Here is a 16,930-nt window from a genome sequence, read left to right on the forward strand (position 1 = left end):
TCATAGCTGGCTCGAGTATCGGTATCCTTTCACATATTTTTGGCTGTTACCTATGCTAGACCACCTTTGTACTCAACACCCTGCTGTGATCAAGCTTATTAAAATCTACCCTGCCAAAGCATTAGCCTCCCAAGCCAAGCCAGGAGCCAGCTAGGCTTGTAAACTCACATACTTCACACCTCCACAGCTGACCACTTCTCACTACTCTGCAGCAGTTTCCAAACTTGTCCATTATGAAAGTAGTTTTTTGTCTAGGAAGATTGCTGTGTGGTAACAGTTCAATGAAAAATTTTATTACATGACTTCTTGTAATTTTATTTACTAAAGAATGACTGACATGATAATGAAATGTCATTTATGCAAGAAGCTTGTATATATGATATACACACATCATTGAGCTAGCTAAATATTATACAGGGTGTCCCACTCAAACTTCCCTGTTTTCAAAGACCCAGGAAACAAAAATCACAGTAGATATGACAATGAAAAATGCACCACATTGTAGAGCATCTCAAATAATTTATTTATTTATCATCAATACACCTCTACATGTAAACCATTTGTAGTACGAAGAATGTCGAGTCTATATTCAATTTCTTGCCAATTTCTTAGTAACATTTCCTCTGTTATTGTTGCAATCACATTAGTGATATTGATGTCGCAACATAGGAATATCGTCTACTTTGGTTACATATACGTGGTCCTTCACAAATCCCCACATGAAGAAATCAAGCAGCATAATGTCAGGTGAATTTGGTGGCCAGGTCCTCCGCATCCGATCCAACAATTGGGAAATTTCCTATCCAGGAACTTACGAACAGCCATTGACCAATGCGGCAGAGCTCTGTCTTGTTGAAAACTGATGTTGGGTGGCAAGTCTCATATCTGAGGGTACACAAACTGCTCCAACATGTCCAGATACACTGTCCCATTCACTGTTTGTTCCACAAAGAAGAACGGTCCAACAGTCGTGTCATGCATTAGCCTGCACCAGACATTTAGTTTACGGCTATCACAAACATGTTCAATGACAACGTGCAGATTATGCAAACCCCAAATCCAAACATTATGCCTATTAACTCTTCCTGATAGATGAAAAGTTGCCTCATCTGAGAATAAACATCTTTCCAGGAAGCTGGCATCCTTATCAATATGCTGCATCATATCTGCAGAAAATTGTTGTCAGTGTGGTTTGTTGTTCAGCATCAGATTTGCAGAATTTGCACTTTGTAAGCACACATATGAAGATGCTGGTGAACTACATGATGCAATGTTGATCGAGGTACATCAAGTTGCCTAGATGCTTGACAAATTGACTTATGTGAGCTTCTGAGAAACGTTTGTCTGATGTCCTCCACTTTCGCTTCTGAAACTCCGTAATGTGCACTGCCAGAATTTTTCAGAACACTTCCTGTCACCAGAAACTTCCTATACCATTCCTTTGTTTTCACATCAGGTGGATCATATTCACACACACGATGATAATTTCTTTGCACAGTAATTGGTGATTTTGTTTCTGCAAACCACATTACTGCTTGTGCGCACTGCTATGGAGTTGCCATTTTTACTTCATGCTACCCTGCTACACTCTGCCGACGATACTTTGCACTTCTGATGTGGGAATATAAATTCTTTGATACGCTCTACAATGTTGTGCATTTCTCATTGTCATATCTACTGTGGTTTTTCTCTCCTGAGACCTTGAAATCAGAGAGGTTTGAGTGGGACACCATGTATTATTAAATATTTTCCATAAAAGATGTTTCCTGTACTTGATTTAATTGTGGCTATTCCGGAGACTGAGATCAGGTTAAGTTGCATTTACTGCACAGATATAATGTGAAACAACTTTTCAGTAACACAGTTTGTTATTTTATCCTCTTAATTAATAAAAAGAGTGCAAATGCTTTTTTTATAAATAATGTGTTAGAAAATATTGACTATTGGTTGCAACAATACTATAGTAAGTAGCCATTAGCTTCATTGTCCTGAAAACTCTGACTACTATCACTATTTCACACTTAGTTACTGTAAATATATTTATGCTAACACTTTTTCAGCTGCAGATGCACTGAAATTAAACTTTTAATCAACTGTAACTTTAACAACAGCTTTTTAATGAGTGCAGTATCCAAATTTAGGGGTACTTAGAAGTTTTATCAATGTTTACAGTGAATGAACAGTGTTATTTATTCATTTAACAGATATTGCTTTGTTGAGAATTTAAAAAATAATGGGAATCTGGCTGATGCTGAGTATGTTGTGCTGGATGAGTGGTTCAAGTGGCTTATGTCCAGAGTAGATCTGCGCTGTGACCTGATTGGTTTGTAACATGTTTGGGAAATGTACCATGCATTTACAGAAAGTATTCATTTATTTAAAATTTATTTCTTGTTGTGTATCATTGCAGTTTATCTCAGAACAGATCCAAAGGTTGTTCATAAAAGAATTGTATCTAGAGGTCGTAAAGAAGAGGCCAACATTTCATTGGGGTATTTGGAGAAACTTCACCAGTTGCATGAGAAATGGCTGTATGAGAGAAGTGTGTTTTCTTGTCCTGCTCCTGTAAGTATTAAACTTATGTGAGTAGAATGGGAAGTACTTGTAGATTAGGCTACGATTTATTAAAAAATATTGAAGTACAGTATTATGTCACAAAGTAAAAGTAATTTATCTCAAAAACAGATTTTGCTTCAACTTTAAATGTCGGGTGGTTGGATGAATCAGGAAAAATCACTCTCAGCATTCAGAGGGAATTCATACTTTGCTCATTACCCGTATGTTCATTCATTCATTCAACATTTACGAACCCAATAGCTGTGCCACATTGGTGTCACTGGTTCCCACCAGATCACCAAAGCTAAGCAACATTGTGCACAGCCAATACTTGGATGGGTGACTGCCTGGAAAAAAATTGGTGCTGTCGGTTTTAATGATATTCAAGTCATCAATGTGGCACCAATTGAAAGACTTGTGATTATTATTATTATTATTATTATTATTATTATTATTATTAACATCTCCAATGATCCCACTGAAAAGAACTTTTGGAAATGTGAACTGAAAATATCCAATGTGTAATCAGTCTCTCAAGAACAATTGTCCTTTCTCCTGCAGTTGAGCAAACAATGACTTGAATTATAGTAATGTTTATTTTTTTTTTTTTTTTTTGCCTTATTTTGATGGGTATATAACAAAAGTAATGGTAAGCCACAAGAAATGAGATACCATTTTTGTGTCAGTTATAAATAAAAAACACATTGACAGTTAGATTAAGTCATTACATTGCACAATATATCAGTGTGGAATCTGAGTAGAAATGAAAGCTCCAAACTTTATCTATGATCACATTAAATATGTGTATATTAAGTCACCACCACCACCACCACCATCCATTAACCATCTCCAGTTGTATGGGTGAGGTATAAGATCATTTTCCATCTTTGTCTGTCCATGTATACTTCTGTCTCAACCTGGTACCATTCCACTCCTTATCCTTCAAATTCTGTGGTTCATTTGAGTGATCCAACATTTCCTGGGCCACCTTTAGGTCTCTTGCCTCCAAGTTTATTTTCGAGTTATTTTTCTCACTATAATTAGTTTGATCCATTGTCTCTACACATACAAACAATTTCAACCTTGATTTTCTTATGTTTTTACATAATGGTTGCCTTGCTTGTTTCTTGACAGATCTATTCATTTTGTCCCTTGGCTTTTCTTGTTTTTTGGAGCACTGATCTTAGGAATTCCATTTCTATAGCCAGGAACTACCATTTTCTCTACTGTTGATGTTACTCACTTCAAGGACATAACAATAATATTATGAAAGGGACAGATTACGACACACAATATACTGGAGATGTTGAGCCACAGGTAGGCACAACAAAAAGACTGTCAAACACGTAAGCTTTCGACTGAAAAGGCCTTCATCAGAATTAAACAAAAAACACACACACACAAATGCAACTCTAACACATGTGACCACAGTCTCTGGCTGCCAAGACCATTCATAGATAGTGTTAAACAATATGTCTGATACTGACTTTTTTTTGGTCTTACAGGGAGTAGGTTAACCCAAAGGAGGGACTTAACTTGGTGGTAAAAGTAGCTGCTTTTTGAATTCTATTCATGATTTCTGCAGAAGATTTTCCTTCTTTAGCTACAATACTACCAAGGCACTGGAAGAGATTAATATTTTCTAACTTATTTCCATCCAGATTGATGGTCACATGTAATCTTTGTCTGTTGGCTGTCATCAGAATTATTTTTGTGTGCCTGATTATTAAGACCAAACTGCTTCAGCTGGTGATTCCACATAATTAGTTTCTTCTGTGCTTCCCATATCACCACATCATCTGCAAAGGCAATGTGTTGAATTCCCTAACAGCTTTTTGTTTCACTCTTCATTATTTTTCATCAGTGACAGTGATGAAAAGTTACAACAAACTCCCTGTTGCACTCCTTTGTTTATGGTAAATCATCTATATGTAGCTCTAGCAGTGGTTGTACAACATTACTCATTTGTTGATAAGAGTCTGGTACATTCCTCCTTGCCAGACATTCCTGTAATTTGTTTCTTTGCAAACTATCATAGACATCTTTCTTAACACTAGGAAGATAAAGATGGTATATCGTCCTTTCTCTCAGTATATTTCAATTATTATTATAACAGCAAAAATTATTTTTTTGTTTTTTTACCTCTAAAACCATACTGCTCTCCCTCAAGCTATGGTTCAACAGTGGTTCTTATATAGCATTCAGTAATTTTCTCTTTCAACTAAGTCCACAAGACAGGAGTGTGGTTCCTCTATTGTTGCCCCATTTCTGCCTGCTTCCTTTCTTGAAGATGAGTGTTAGACGTCTTTTGTGCAATTTACTGGTATTTTTCCTTTTTTCCAAACAGTATTTATAACTTTGTACAGCCAGTGGAGCTCATGAATTCCAGCAGCTTTGATCACATCTGTACTCACTTCATATATGTCGGATGATTTGCCTTTCTTCATGCTCTTCAGGGTATTTTCAACTTCAGACCAAGTCAGTGGCATGTCACCTCCCTGAGTTTCAGATTTGCCTGGTTCTTTCTCTGTTAGATCCATTCCAACATAAAAAATATTTCTCCATCCATTTTCATATACCCTCATACCTCGATATGATGCTTCAGTAGTTTATTGTTGTTTCTACAGTCTCCTTCCAGTTTCTCACAAAATTTTATTATTTTTTTCAGAATTAATACCTCTCTTAGCTTTAGTGTCACGTCTCTGTATTTTTATCTAATTCTCAAAGCTCAGCCACATTATTTTCTGCAGCTCTCTGGTTCTCCTTAACCTGCTGTGTTCCTTTTTTGTACCACTGAACGGAATCATTCCAGCAAGGGATCTCCTTCAGTTTCACTGTTGTATTAGGGGTCATTGCCTTTGGCAAAAAACCTCTAAGGAGATCGATGACTATATTTCCACTAAATGTTAAAACGCTAGTCTTGATTGCAAAAATAATTTTATTTCTCATCCCATTGTGGTGACTGGTACTGCAAAGACCTGCATAAAGTGAAAAAGATGATGCTATGTTGACATGATCCCCATTAATTCCTCATCAGCAAAAAACGCATTTGCATGAAGACATTGGAATAAATAAGTATTTATTGTAACTGTATTGAAAGTTATCACGGAAAAGGCAGCAGTGTTACTGACAGTCTCCCTAATTCTAAATATATCCCCCTTCCTAACTGAGCAATGCACGTCTTTAAGATTGTTATTTTAAATAATTTTGTACATCAATTACAGCACCTGATATGCTAAGTTTTCTTTACTGTTTTGACAATTACAAGAACAACATGAGTTGTAGTCTTATTACAAATCATCAATTCAACTGTATGCACATTAAGTGATAAGCTTCTTCATAACTCTTAACAGTTGCAACAAGAAGATAAGTTACAGTTGTCTCATGTCTTGCCATTCTTATTGCTGCTACTTTTCTTAAAGTCATTATTTACGCTGTATACATTCACCACTCTACAGCTGGTTCATATTCCAATGACTGATGTTGTGATTCAGCAAATAGATTGTCAGTGACACTCCAATTATTACTGTACTCTGCCTTTATTTCAGGCATCATATTACCATTTAAAAATGATGTCACTGTTATTCAACACAAATTACATGGTCGCTGATTAGAGAAGTCATCAATGGACATTTTGTGTCATCGTTGCCACTGTAGAATCTTGCACCATGGGAAGCAGGGAGAGGATATTGTTTGGTTGCCTGTATCCTCTTTCTACAACACAACTGCACACATGTATTAACAGTGTTCTTTATTAACCAGAACAGAAAGCTACTTATCTTTAAGCTAGTCAAAGTGTTGAGGTACAAGCTCTCCTGTGATAGTCCACATTAGCCTCACTGTTGGTGAAGTACAAGTCCTGCTATGTACACTACTCTGGTCACTATGTACTGACTAACTCTAAGCTAAAGACTGTGACTCTGCAACTGGCTGGTCCCTCTGGTCCGTGACAGTAATCTAAATGCTTGCGGTCGAGAGGGCATTGGTGACGCATTGCTTGCAAGGCTGTCTTTGGCCTCTCTCCTGATAGCCGGACTTTATTCAGCACCTATTATCTTGCAACCTCTTTGCCAACCGGTGTGCTGGTGACAGCTTATGCCTGCACATTCCTCCCCCCCCCCCCCCCCCAGAATGCTGCACTGTTGTCGCATAGTGAGGGTGCAAACAACAACAGGGAGGAAGGCAGGATGCTGGACATAGAGATGAGCCAGGAACCGTATCCCATCATTTGGCTTACTGGCTTGTGAGGCAACAGAAACATCCTCTGGAAAACTGCTTCCAGAGCAAATGTTCAGGCCTGACGGCATGTCCTGGGATGAGGATGATGATGATGACAGTGACAGCAATGGCAGTGGTGGGTCCAGGTCCATTGGGGTGGCAAGTTCGGATGGCGGAGCTGAGGATGCAGCATCCATCTGCTCCTCCTGGGGTGCCGTGGTGGCACCAGTGGGCAGCTGTGAAGGCTTTGTGGCCCCATGAAGCCATGAATCTGGGGGAAGAAAAGCAGAAGAATCACTGGGCAAATGACATGCGCAAATTTGGTTATGGTGGTGGCGCTGTAAAATCATCAGGACCTGCAGTCAAATACATAAAAGAACCAATGCATTCCTGGATCATGCCTCTTTCCCAGCACCCACAGTTGCCATAAACCCTGAAAAGAATGAGCTCATGCAGCACAAAGCAATACTTGTGAACCACTGGCGGTGCCAGATGCTGTGAAGGATGTAGCAAGTGTAACAGCATTCAATGGCCGTGGCCATGCAGAAGTTCCACCGGTGATAATCTGTCTCATGGGTGGAAGTGATAGGAGGCAAGAAAGGGTTGCAGCACCTCTTCCCTTGTGTGGATGGTGCAAAGCTTGGCCATCTGTTGCTTAAAAGTGCGTACAAAGTATTCTGCTTCTCCGATGGACCGCGGGTGAAACAGAGCACTTGTTAGATGATGAATGCCATTAGGTCACAAAATTGGTCAAAATCACATGAAGTGAACTGTGTCCATTGTCTGACACAAGTACTTCTGGCAAACCTTCTATGTAAAATATGGAGGACAACACTTGAGTTCATAGGCATTGCAAATGGAAACTTGCTAAAAGAGTCTACCACTATGAGGCAACGAGTGTTCCAGAATGGCCCTGCAAAGTCTATGTGCACTTGCTGCCATGGTGCATTGAGTCTTAGGCCAAGTTGAGAATGTTTGTGGTGGAGCGAATTGGTTTTTTGCAGATGCACGACACTGTGATGTCATCTGTTCAATGTGGGTGTCCATGCCCTACCAAGTACAGTGCCGTCACGCTAACTGTTTAGTGTGAACATATCATCAATGTACTTGGTGGAGCAATTGTAACACATCCTTTTGCAATACTTTTGGAATAAGCACACGCAATTGTCCACTGTCATTTTGAACTAGAATCACGCCTTGTTGTACAGAAAGGTTATGCCAATGAACAAAGTATTGGCTCACAGCTGATTTCTGGATACTGTTCAATGAACGAGGCCAAGATGTACGAATGTAATGCAACAAAATCTTGAGGTCTGGGTCTGCTTCCATGGCCTGTGCAATTTTTCTGTAGTGCAAGAGAATCAATACCAGCAACTCAGAGTCCTGTGTATCCTTTTGGCAACAAGATGCGGCAGATTCATCAAAATTGGAGTCTGGGCCAATCGGAAGGTGAGACAGGGCATCTGCATTGCCATGCTTTGCCATACGTCTGTACAAAATTTCATACTGATACTGTGAAAGCAATGAAGTCTGTCATTGCAATTTTTGAGCAGAGTGAGTAGGAACTGGCTTTGGCTGATGAAACAAGGACTGCAAAGGCTTATGATCTGTCAATAAATAGAACTTGCGACTATACGAATAGTGATGGAATTTTGCCACTCCATATACAATAGCAAGAACTTCTTTTTCAATTTGAGAATAATTGCACTGAGTTTGAGTAAACAACTTTGAGGCAAAAGCAATAGGTTTGTCTTGTGCACCAATTTTGTGTGAAAGCACAGCGCCAATTCTCTAGGAAGAAGCATTGACTTGCAAAACTACCAGCTTGGCAGGGTCAAAATGCACTAAACATCTAAGAAAAGCATTTTTGAGTTTCTGAAATGCATCTTGACAGTCTTTAGTCCATACAAAAGGTAAATTTTTGTGATGCAAGCGAGCAATGGAGCCATGATTTGAGCAGTATGAACCAAATTTAGGATGTCATCTTGGCTAGTACTGACTGCAGTTCAAACACATTGCGAGGAACAGGCAGGTCATGGATTGCTAGCAAATGATATTGGAGGGGAAGCATGCCCTGACTGTTTATGAAATGACCGAATTCACACTTTTCAAGACGACACTTGAGTCCTGCTTCTGACAACACTCAAAAAAGAGTATGCAAGTTGATGTGTTCCCCTGGTGTTTGACCTGAGATGATAATATCATCAAGGTAATTTGAACAAAATGGCACTATTGCAGTCAGCTGTTCCAAGTAATGTTGAAAAATGGTGGGTGCGGAAGCACTGCCAAAGGGCAAATGCAAATACTTGAACAGGCCTAAATGTGTATTTACAACAAACACTTTCTGTGATTCTTCAACCAATGGTATTTGCAAGTAGGTATCACACAAATCTATCTTAGAATAGCAATGTCCAGCACCAAGCCTGTCCATGAGTTCATCAGGGCGAGGTAATGGATAAGTGTCAACTACTGTCTGTGGTTTGAATGTAGACTTAGAAGTCAACACAAATGCGGATGCAACCAGAAGGCTTACGCAACAAAACGAGAGGACTTGGCCACTGACTAGCTTGAGTAGGAGCAATTACACCAGTATCTTGCAATTCTTTCAGTTCACTGGCTATTTTGTCTCTTAATGCAATTGGAACGGGGTAGGCCCAGAAAAACTTAGGCTGTGCATTGTCCATAACATGCACTGTGAAGTCATTAGCTTTCCCCATTCCTTCTGAAAATAGTTCATGAAATTCTTTAAACAAGCTAGCAACACTGTCTTTTGATGCAAAAGCTGATATGGAAAGCATGTTGCCATTGATGCTTAGTCCAAACAAATCAAAAGCATCTAAACCGAAAATGTACTCACTCTCTCTGGATTTCAACACTGTAAAATTCACTGTCCTAGAGTGAGATTTGTAAGTGGCCAACAAACTACACTGTCCAAGCACTGGAACTTCCTGTCCGTTGTAAGATTTAGAAAGGCGTGGTGAGCCTAGCTGTTCATACATGGCATGATTAAACAAAGTTACTGAGGCACCTGTGTTCAACTGAAAGTTCACACAATGACCAGCAATGTGTAATGAGACAAATAGTTTGATAGAATGTCGTTGCACAGCACTAGTGTGAGAATGAGGCACAACCTTAATCTTACTTTTGTCAGAACCTGTTGTAGGTTTGGAAAACACAATGTTCACTGCATGTGCTTGAGCCTGTTTTTTCTGAGAGTGGGCAAAATTGACATTTTTGTGCCATTGCAAACAAACTACTTGGACACGGCCTTTTTTTTCCATACTTGTAACATGTTGCATTACATGATGTGCGATCCTGTCTTTTGTGGCAAGCAAAACATCTAGGGCAAGACTTCACTAAGTTCACAGGGCTGTTTACATGTCTACATGCCTGTCCTTGCAGCTGTGTACACACTCAGTGATGTGGCTGCTTGGGACGGTCGCAAGCAAGGGGTGACTCGACCCGACGAATCGGCGCCTTATCAACCACTATGGCACCCAAATCATATTGCTCTAAGATTTGCAACACTTGAGGAAGTGATGGATCAGAGTACTTTAAGATCTGTACTTGTATTCTACTATCTGGGACGTTTAATGTTATTGCATCTCTAATTATTAAATCACTGTAAAAGTTGCCACAACTACACTTAAATATACACTTCCTAGTCATGCCTGTTAATTCTGTGTACCACTGATGGTACATCTGTTCTGGAGGCTTTTTCTGCAAGCAAAAAAACTGACATCTGGCTGCAGCCACTTGGACTTGCTGGTCATAATATTCAGTTAATGCGGTGATTACTTGGTCATAACTGAGTTCGTTGGGAGATGCAGCTGGGAATAGTTTTTGTATCAACCTGAACACTGGGGATCCCACAATCGAAAGTAAGTGTCGTAGCTTTACAGTTCCTTGAACTTCATGAACGTCAGGTATTCGAGCCATTACTTTTCCGTGTCGTTAAATTGCCGGAGCAGTGGTGTGCTTGTCGGCGGCACTTGGGCTGATTTGTTGGTCTGTTGTGTGGCTGATGCAGTTTGTGCAGACAGTAGTTGTTGTACCGTCATCAGCTAGGTAGCAATTTGTTGGTTCTGAAACTAAAAACATTGTGTTGGATCCATCGTTTTGGCCGTCTGTGGCTGAGGCATGGGGGCTGGGACTGGAAGGTGTGGGGTAACCATTGTTTACACAAATACATTATAGCAAACAAGCAAGCAAAGCCTCTGAAAAGAGAAATTCGATTAGTTCTGCGGCTCCCCTCCTGGAATACACGCAAGAACAAACGACACATTAGCTAAATGAACACCTCTGCAAGCTAAAAAACAAGAGAAGCTAACAAAATCTTTGGTCGAGTTGATTAACTTCAATCTGCACAAAATTTTTGTCAGTACCACTTTTGTATCATCATTGCCGCTGTAGAGTCTTGTACCATGGGAAGCAAGGAGAGGATGTTGGTTGGTGGCTTGTATCCTCTTTCTATAACATGACTGCACACATGTATTAACAGGGTTCTTTACTAACAAGAACAGAAAGGTACTTATGTCTAAGCTAGTACACGTGTTGTGGTACAAGCTCTTCTGTGATAGTCCACGTTAGCTTCACTGCTGGTGAAGTAGAAGTCCCACCATGTACATTACTATGGTCGCCATGTACTGTCTGACTCTGAAGTAAAGACTGTGACTCTGACTGCGACTGACTGGACCCTCCACTCCATGGCTGTGATCTAAATACTTGTAGCTGAGAAGGCATTGGCAGCGAGTTGCTTGTGAGTCTGTCTTTGGTCTCTCTCCTGATAAGAGTGCTCGATTCAGCGCTAATTATCGATCTTCTTGCAACCTCTTTGTCAACCAGTGTGCTGGCGACAGTTTGTGCCAGCACAGGATGATTGACAAATTTCCCAGTTAGCACATGTCTTTAATATTGGGCAGCTTTTAACTAATTTCTGCCATGAACCAAAGATACAATTTATGAGAACATTCTTTAGAAATACTGTTCACATCACAGTATCCATTTGAAAGAATTTGCTACTGTAAGATGTTTTGTTATCTACAAGGATTGCAGTGAACAAAATTATAGAAAATAGGAATTTAAATCAGGTCTCTGCACAGAGTGCCAGGAAAGAAAGGTAAAAAAGATAGTAAACACTTCCGGGCTAAATTGCCGTGGTCGATCTGTAGAACTTCTTCTCCCTGACATTTCGTTCTCAACTACGGAGAACATCTTCCGAGGTGAGTCAACGACTGGCTGCTAGGAGCTGAGGCCACCGCTTATATGGAGATCGTAGAGGGCGCCACTGCACGTCACATGGCGTCGATGTGTAGCTATCTCTGGCTATCGTCTGTTCTCTCGATTGCAGGCAATCGATTGTCACGTGATTGATGCAACGTCGACCGCCATATCTTGTCCAATTTTAATCCTTCTTCTTTACGATTAAAATTGTATTGATGTTTGTGGATTTCAATTGCCTCTCTATACATACGTGTATAATAATGTGACGTTCTCGCTAGCACACTTGTCTCACCAAATTTTATTTCATGATCTCCATCCTTAAAAACATGTTCCGCTACTGCCGATTTGTCGATATGTCCCAAGCAACAGCTTCTTTTGTGCTCCGTCAAACGTGTATTGATGCTTCTTTTTGTAGTTCCTATGTAAACCCTGCCACAACTACACGGAATTTTATATACCCCTGGGGTGGCTAGGGGGTCACGAGCATCTTTTGTTGATCTTAGGCATTCACTAATTTTCTTAGTAGGTCTGAAAATAGTCTCCACCTGAAACTTGGCTAGTACTTTCCCAATGCAATCCGTGATGTTATGGATGAACGGAAGAAATACTTTTCCAGCTGATGGTTGTTGCTGTCTCCTATTTTTAGGCATTTTTCTATTTGTGTGAAGTGCTCGGTTAATCTTGTTTTTCGTATAACCATTTTTCGCAAAAGCCATTCGTAAATGATTTAGTTCTTCTTGTAAGTAGCCTGGTTCACAAATATTATTGGCCCTATCCACTAGTGTTTTTATGACTCCCCTCTTTTGCCTAGGGTGGTGGTTTGAGTTCTTATGGAGGTAGTGATCAGTATGTGTACCTTTCCTGTAGACCTTATGGCCTAAGGTCTCATCCGCCCGTTTGATAACTGATACATCCAAAAAGTTAAGTTGTCCATTATTCTCTTTCTCCATGGTAAATTTGATCTTTGGGTTGATGCTATTTAAGTGCACCAGGAAATCATTCAAGTCCTCTTCCTCATGATTCCATATTACAAAGGTATCATCCACATACCGATACAACTTCGAGGGGCTTTTTGTGGCCGACTGCAGTGCTTGATGTTCAAAATATTCCATGAATAAATTTGCAATTGCGGGGCTTAGGGGGCTTCCCATGGCTACCCCATCAATCTGTTCATAAAATTCACCATTGTACTGAAAATACGTCGAGGATAGACAGTGTTGAAACAAGGCCACTATATCAGTAGGGAACATATCGGCTATATGAGAGAGAGCTTCATCAACTGGAACCATAGTGAACAAAGATGCTATATCAAAACTGACAAAAATGTCATTAGGACTGACAGTAATTTCCCTCAATTTCTCAATGAAGTGTAGAGAGTTTTTAATATGACTCTCAGTTTTGCCTATGTAAGGTTGTAACAAAGAGGCAAGGTGTCCGGCTAGTTCTTGGGTAGGAGCTCCAATTGTGCTGGCTATTGATCTCAAAGGAACATCAGGTTTATGTATCTTTGGTAATCCTATAATCTCAGAGGATAAGCCTCCGTTTTACAAAGATACTTTTTAACTTCTGTAGGAATGGAAGACTGTTTTATCAGACGATTGCTGGCATTCAGCACATTCATTGTGGGATCCTTTTTCAACTTCTTGCATGTGCTGGGTTCCAGGATATCACTGATCTCCTTGTGATAATCCTCAGTATTCATTAAAACAGTAACATTTCCCTTGTCAGCGGCAACTATAATAACAGTCTTGTCTGCATTGATCTCCCGCAATGCCTTCCTTTCCCCTTGAGACAGATTGCTGCTGGGTGGCTTAGCTTTACATCATATCCTGGAGGTTTCCATCCTAATTTCATCAGCAGAATATGATGGTAACTGACGAATTCCTGCCTCTATATTAGCAATAATGTCCTCCATAGGAACCTTGGATGGAGTGATTGCAAAATTCCCTCCTTTAGACAGAACAGAAAGTTCTTCCTAAGACAATTCTTTTTCCGATAAATTAATAACCGTTTGGGAATTGTTTGGAATTGGTGTTTCCTGTCGACCCTCTTGTAGACGATCAAACTTCTCTTTCTGTCTGTTGGAAGACACTTCTGCACCAGTCTCCATAGATCTAAATGTTAAACTGTCCACTTTGTTCCAATGACAAAACTGCATAGTATTGCTAATAAGTAAATGAAGATTTAGCAGTTGACTATCACATACTGCCAGTCCTCATCGTGTCTGATGTATCCGCTCACGTAGTAATGCCAGTTCCATACGAGAATAAATACGGTTAGCTTGTGCTGAATGAAACATTCTTCTCACTTTTAAAAACTTGGGAACTATACCGATATCACGACAGCGTAGCAGAAAAGTGAGTGAGCAAAGTTGTTGACCTTTCTTCTTGCGTAGGTTCTCCAGTCGTCGTACCCTAGCTGACATTTCCTCCCCGTAGAGGCATCGAATCATCCCATGTAGGCTTTCATGGCCGGCGTCTTCATCAGTAAACACTTCCAGGCTAAATTGCTGTGGTCGATCTGTAGAACTTCTTCTCCCTGACGTTTCGTTCTCAACTACGGAGAACATCTTCCGAGGTGAGTCGACGACTGGCTGCTAGGAGCTGGGGCCGCCGCTTATATGGCGATCATAGAGGGCGCCACAGCACGTCACGTGGCATCGATGTGTAGCTATCTCTGGCTATCATCTGTTCTCTCGATTGCAGGCAGTCGATTGGAAGAAGGATTAAAATTGGACAAGATATGGCGGTCGACGTTGCATCAATCACATGACAATCGATTGCCTGCAATCGAGAGAACAGATGATAGCCAGAGATAGCTACACATCGATGCCACGTGACGTGCGGTGGCGCCCTCTACGATCTCCATATAAGCGGTGGCCCCAGCTCCTAGCAGCCAGTCGTCGACTCACCTCGGAAGATGTTCTCCGTAGTTGAGAACGAAACGTCAGGGAGAAGACGTTCTACAGATCGACCATGGCAATTTAGCCCGGAAGTGTTTACTGATGAAGACGCCGGCCGTGAAAGCCTACATGGGATGATTTGACGCCTCTACATGGGATGGTAAAAAAGATAGTTTCAGGGAAATGGAACAATAAAAGGACAACATAACAAAGACTGATAACTAAAATGGAACAGCTAATGGGAAAGAAGTCAACATGGTGTGGAATGTGTATAACATGGATTGCTGATAATTAAACAATTGAAAGTCCAGGATGGACTGTAACAATTATGAGAAGGAAATTTGCAGCTCACCATTTAGCAGAGATGCTGAGTCGCAGATAGGCACAACAAAAATTAAAGCTTTCGGCCATTAAGACCTTGTCAACACGACACACACATGCACACACACACACACACACACATGCACACACACGCGCGCGCGCGCACACACACACACACACACACACACACACACACACACACACACACACACAAAAAAAAACTGGGTTGGGGTAAAGAGGAGGCTGAGGCAGGGAGGAGGAGGGATAGTATGGTGGGGGTGGTGGACAGTGAAGTGCTGCAGGTCAGATGGATGACAGGGGAGAGATGGGCAGGGGGGGAAGGGGGGAGGCAAGTAGCGGAAAATGAGTGAAATAAAAACACTGGGTGTGGTGGTGGAATGACAGCTGTGCACTGCTGGAATGGGAACAGGGAAGGGGCTGGATAGATGAGGACAGTGACTAATGAAGGTTGAGGCCACGACAGTTACGGAAACATTGAACATATTGCAGGGAAAGTTCCCACCTGCACAATTCAGAAAAGCTGGTGCTGGTGGGGAGGATCCATATGGCACAGGCTGTGCAGCAGTCATTAACATGAAGGAGGTCATGTTTTGCAGGGTGTCGAGCAACAGGGTGGTCCACTTGTTTGTCGGCCACAATTTGTCGGTGGCCATTCATGCAGACAGACAGCTTGTTGGTTGTCATACCTACATAGAATGCAGCAAAATGGTTGCAGCTTATCTTGTAGACCACACGACTGGTTTCACAGGTAGCCCTGCCTATGTTGCGATAGCTGATGTTAGTGACTGGACTGGAGTAGGTGGTGGTTGCACGATGTATGGCACACGTTTTGCATCTAGGTCTATCACAGGGGTATGAGATTGGGAGTGGGGGTTGTGTAAGGATGGATGAGTATATTGTGTAGGTTCGGTGAATGGTGGAATACCACAGTGGGAGAGGTGGAAAAGATAGTGGGAACGACATTTCTCATTTCAGTGCATGATGAGAGATAATCAAAATCCTGGCAGAGAATGTAATTTAGTTGCTCCAGTCCTGGGTGGTACTGAGTTACGAGGGGAATGCTCCTCTGTGGCTGGATGGTGGGACTTTGGGTGGCTGAGGGAGACTGGAAAGGTAAGGCATGGGAAATTTGTTTTTATAGAAGGTTGGGAGGATAATTATGGTCTGCGAAGGCTTTGGTGAGACCCTCAGTATAATTTGAAATGGACTGCTTGTCACTGCAGATGTGATGACCACGGGTGGCTGGGCTATACGGAAGGGACTTCTTGGTATGATATGTGTGGCAGCTGTCAAAATGGAGGTATTGCTGGTGGTCAGTAGGCTTGATATGGGTGGAGGTACTGATGTAGCCATCTTTGAGATGGAGGTCAACATCTAGGAAGGTGGCTTGTTGGGTTGAGTAGGACCAGGTGAAGCAAATGGGGGAGAAGTTGTTGAGGTACTGGAAGAATGTGGATAGGGTCTCCTCACCTTCGATCCAGATAGCAAAGATGTCATCAATGAATCTGAACAAGGTGAGGGGTTTAGAAGTCTGGGTTTTTATGAAGAATTCCTCTAGCTAGCCTATGAATAGGTTGACATAGGGTGGTGCCTTGTGGGTACCCATAGCCATGCCCCAGATTTGTTTGTAGGTAATCCCTTCAAAGGAGAAGTAATTGTGGGTGAGGATATAGTTGGTCATGGCAACCA

The 16,930-nt window shown here is 41.2% G+C and overlaps 1 protein-coding gene across 1 annotated transcript in view; it reads left to right on the plus strand.

Moving 5' to 3' along the window:
- LOC124798241 (deoxynucleoside kinase-like) overlaps positions 1-16,930 on the plus strand; it is a 93,117-nt gene that overhangs the window by 48,775 nt on the left and 27,412 nt on the right. The window contains exons 3-4 of the mRNA XM_047261558.1: positions 2,205-2,323; positions 2,411-2,565. Coding sequence (XP_047117514.1) covers positions 2,205-2,323; positions 2,411-2,565 — 274 coding nt within the window. The remainder of the gene's footprint in view (positions 1-2,204; positions 2,324-2,410; positions 2,566-16,930) is intronic.

Source organism: Schistocerca piceifrons, chromosome 5, assembly GCF_021461385.2.
Source record: "Schistocerca piceifrons isolate TAMUIC-IGC-003096 chromosome 5, iqSchPice1.1, whole genome shotgun sequence".
NCBI classification, from domain to species: domain Eukaryota; kingdom Metazoa; phylum Arthropoda; class Insecta; order Orthoptera; family Acrididae; genus Schistocerca; species Schistocerca piceifrons.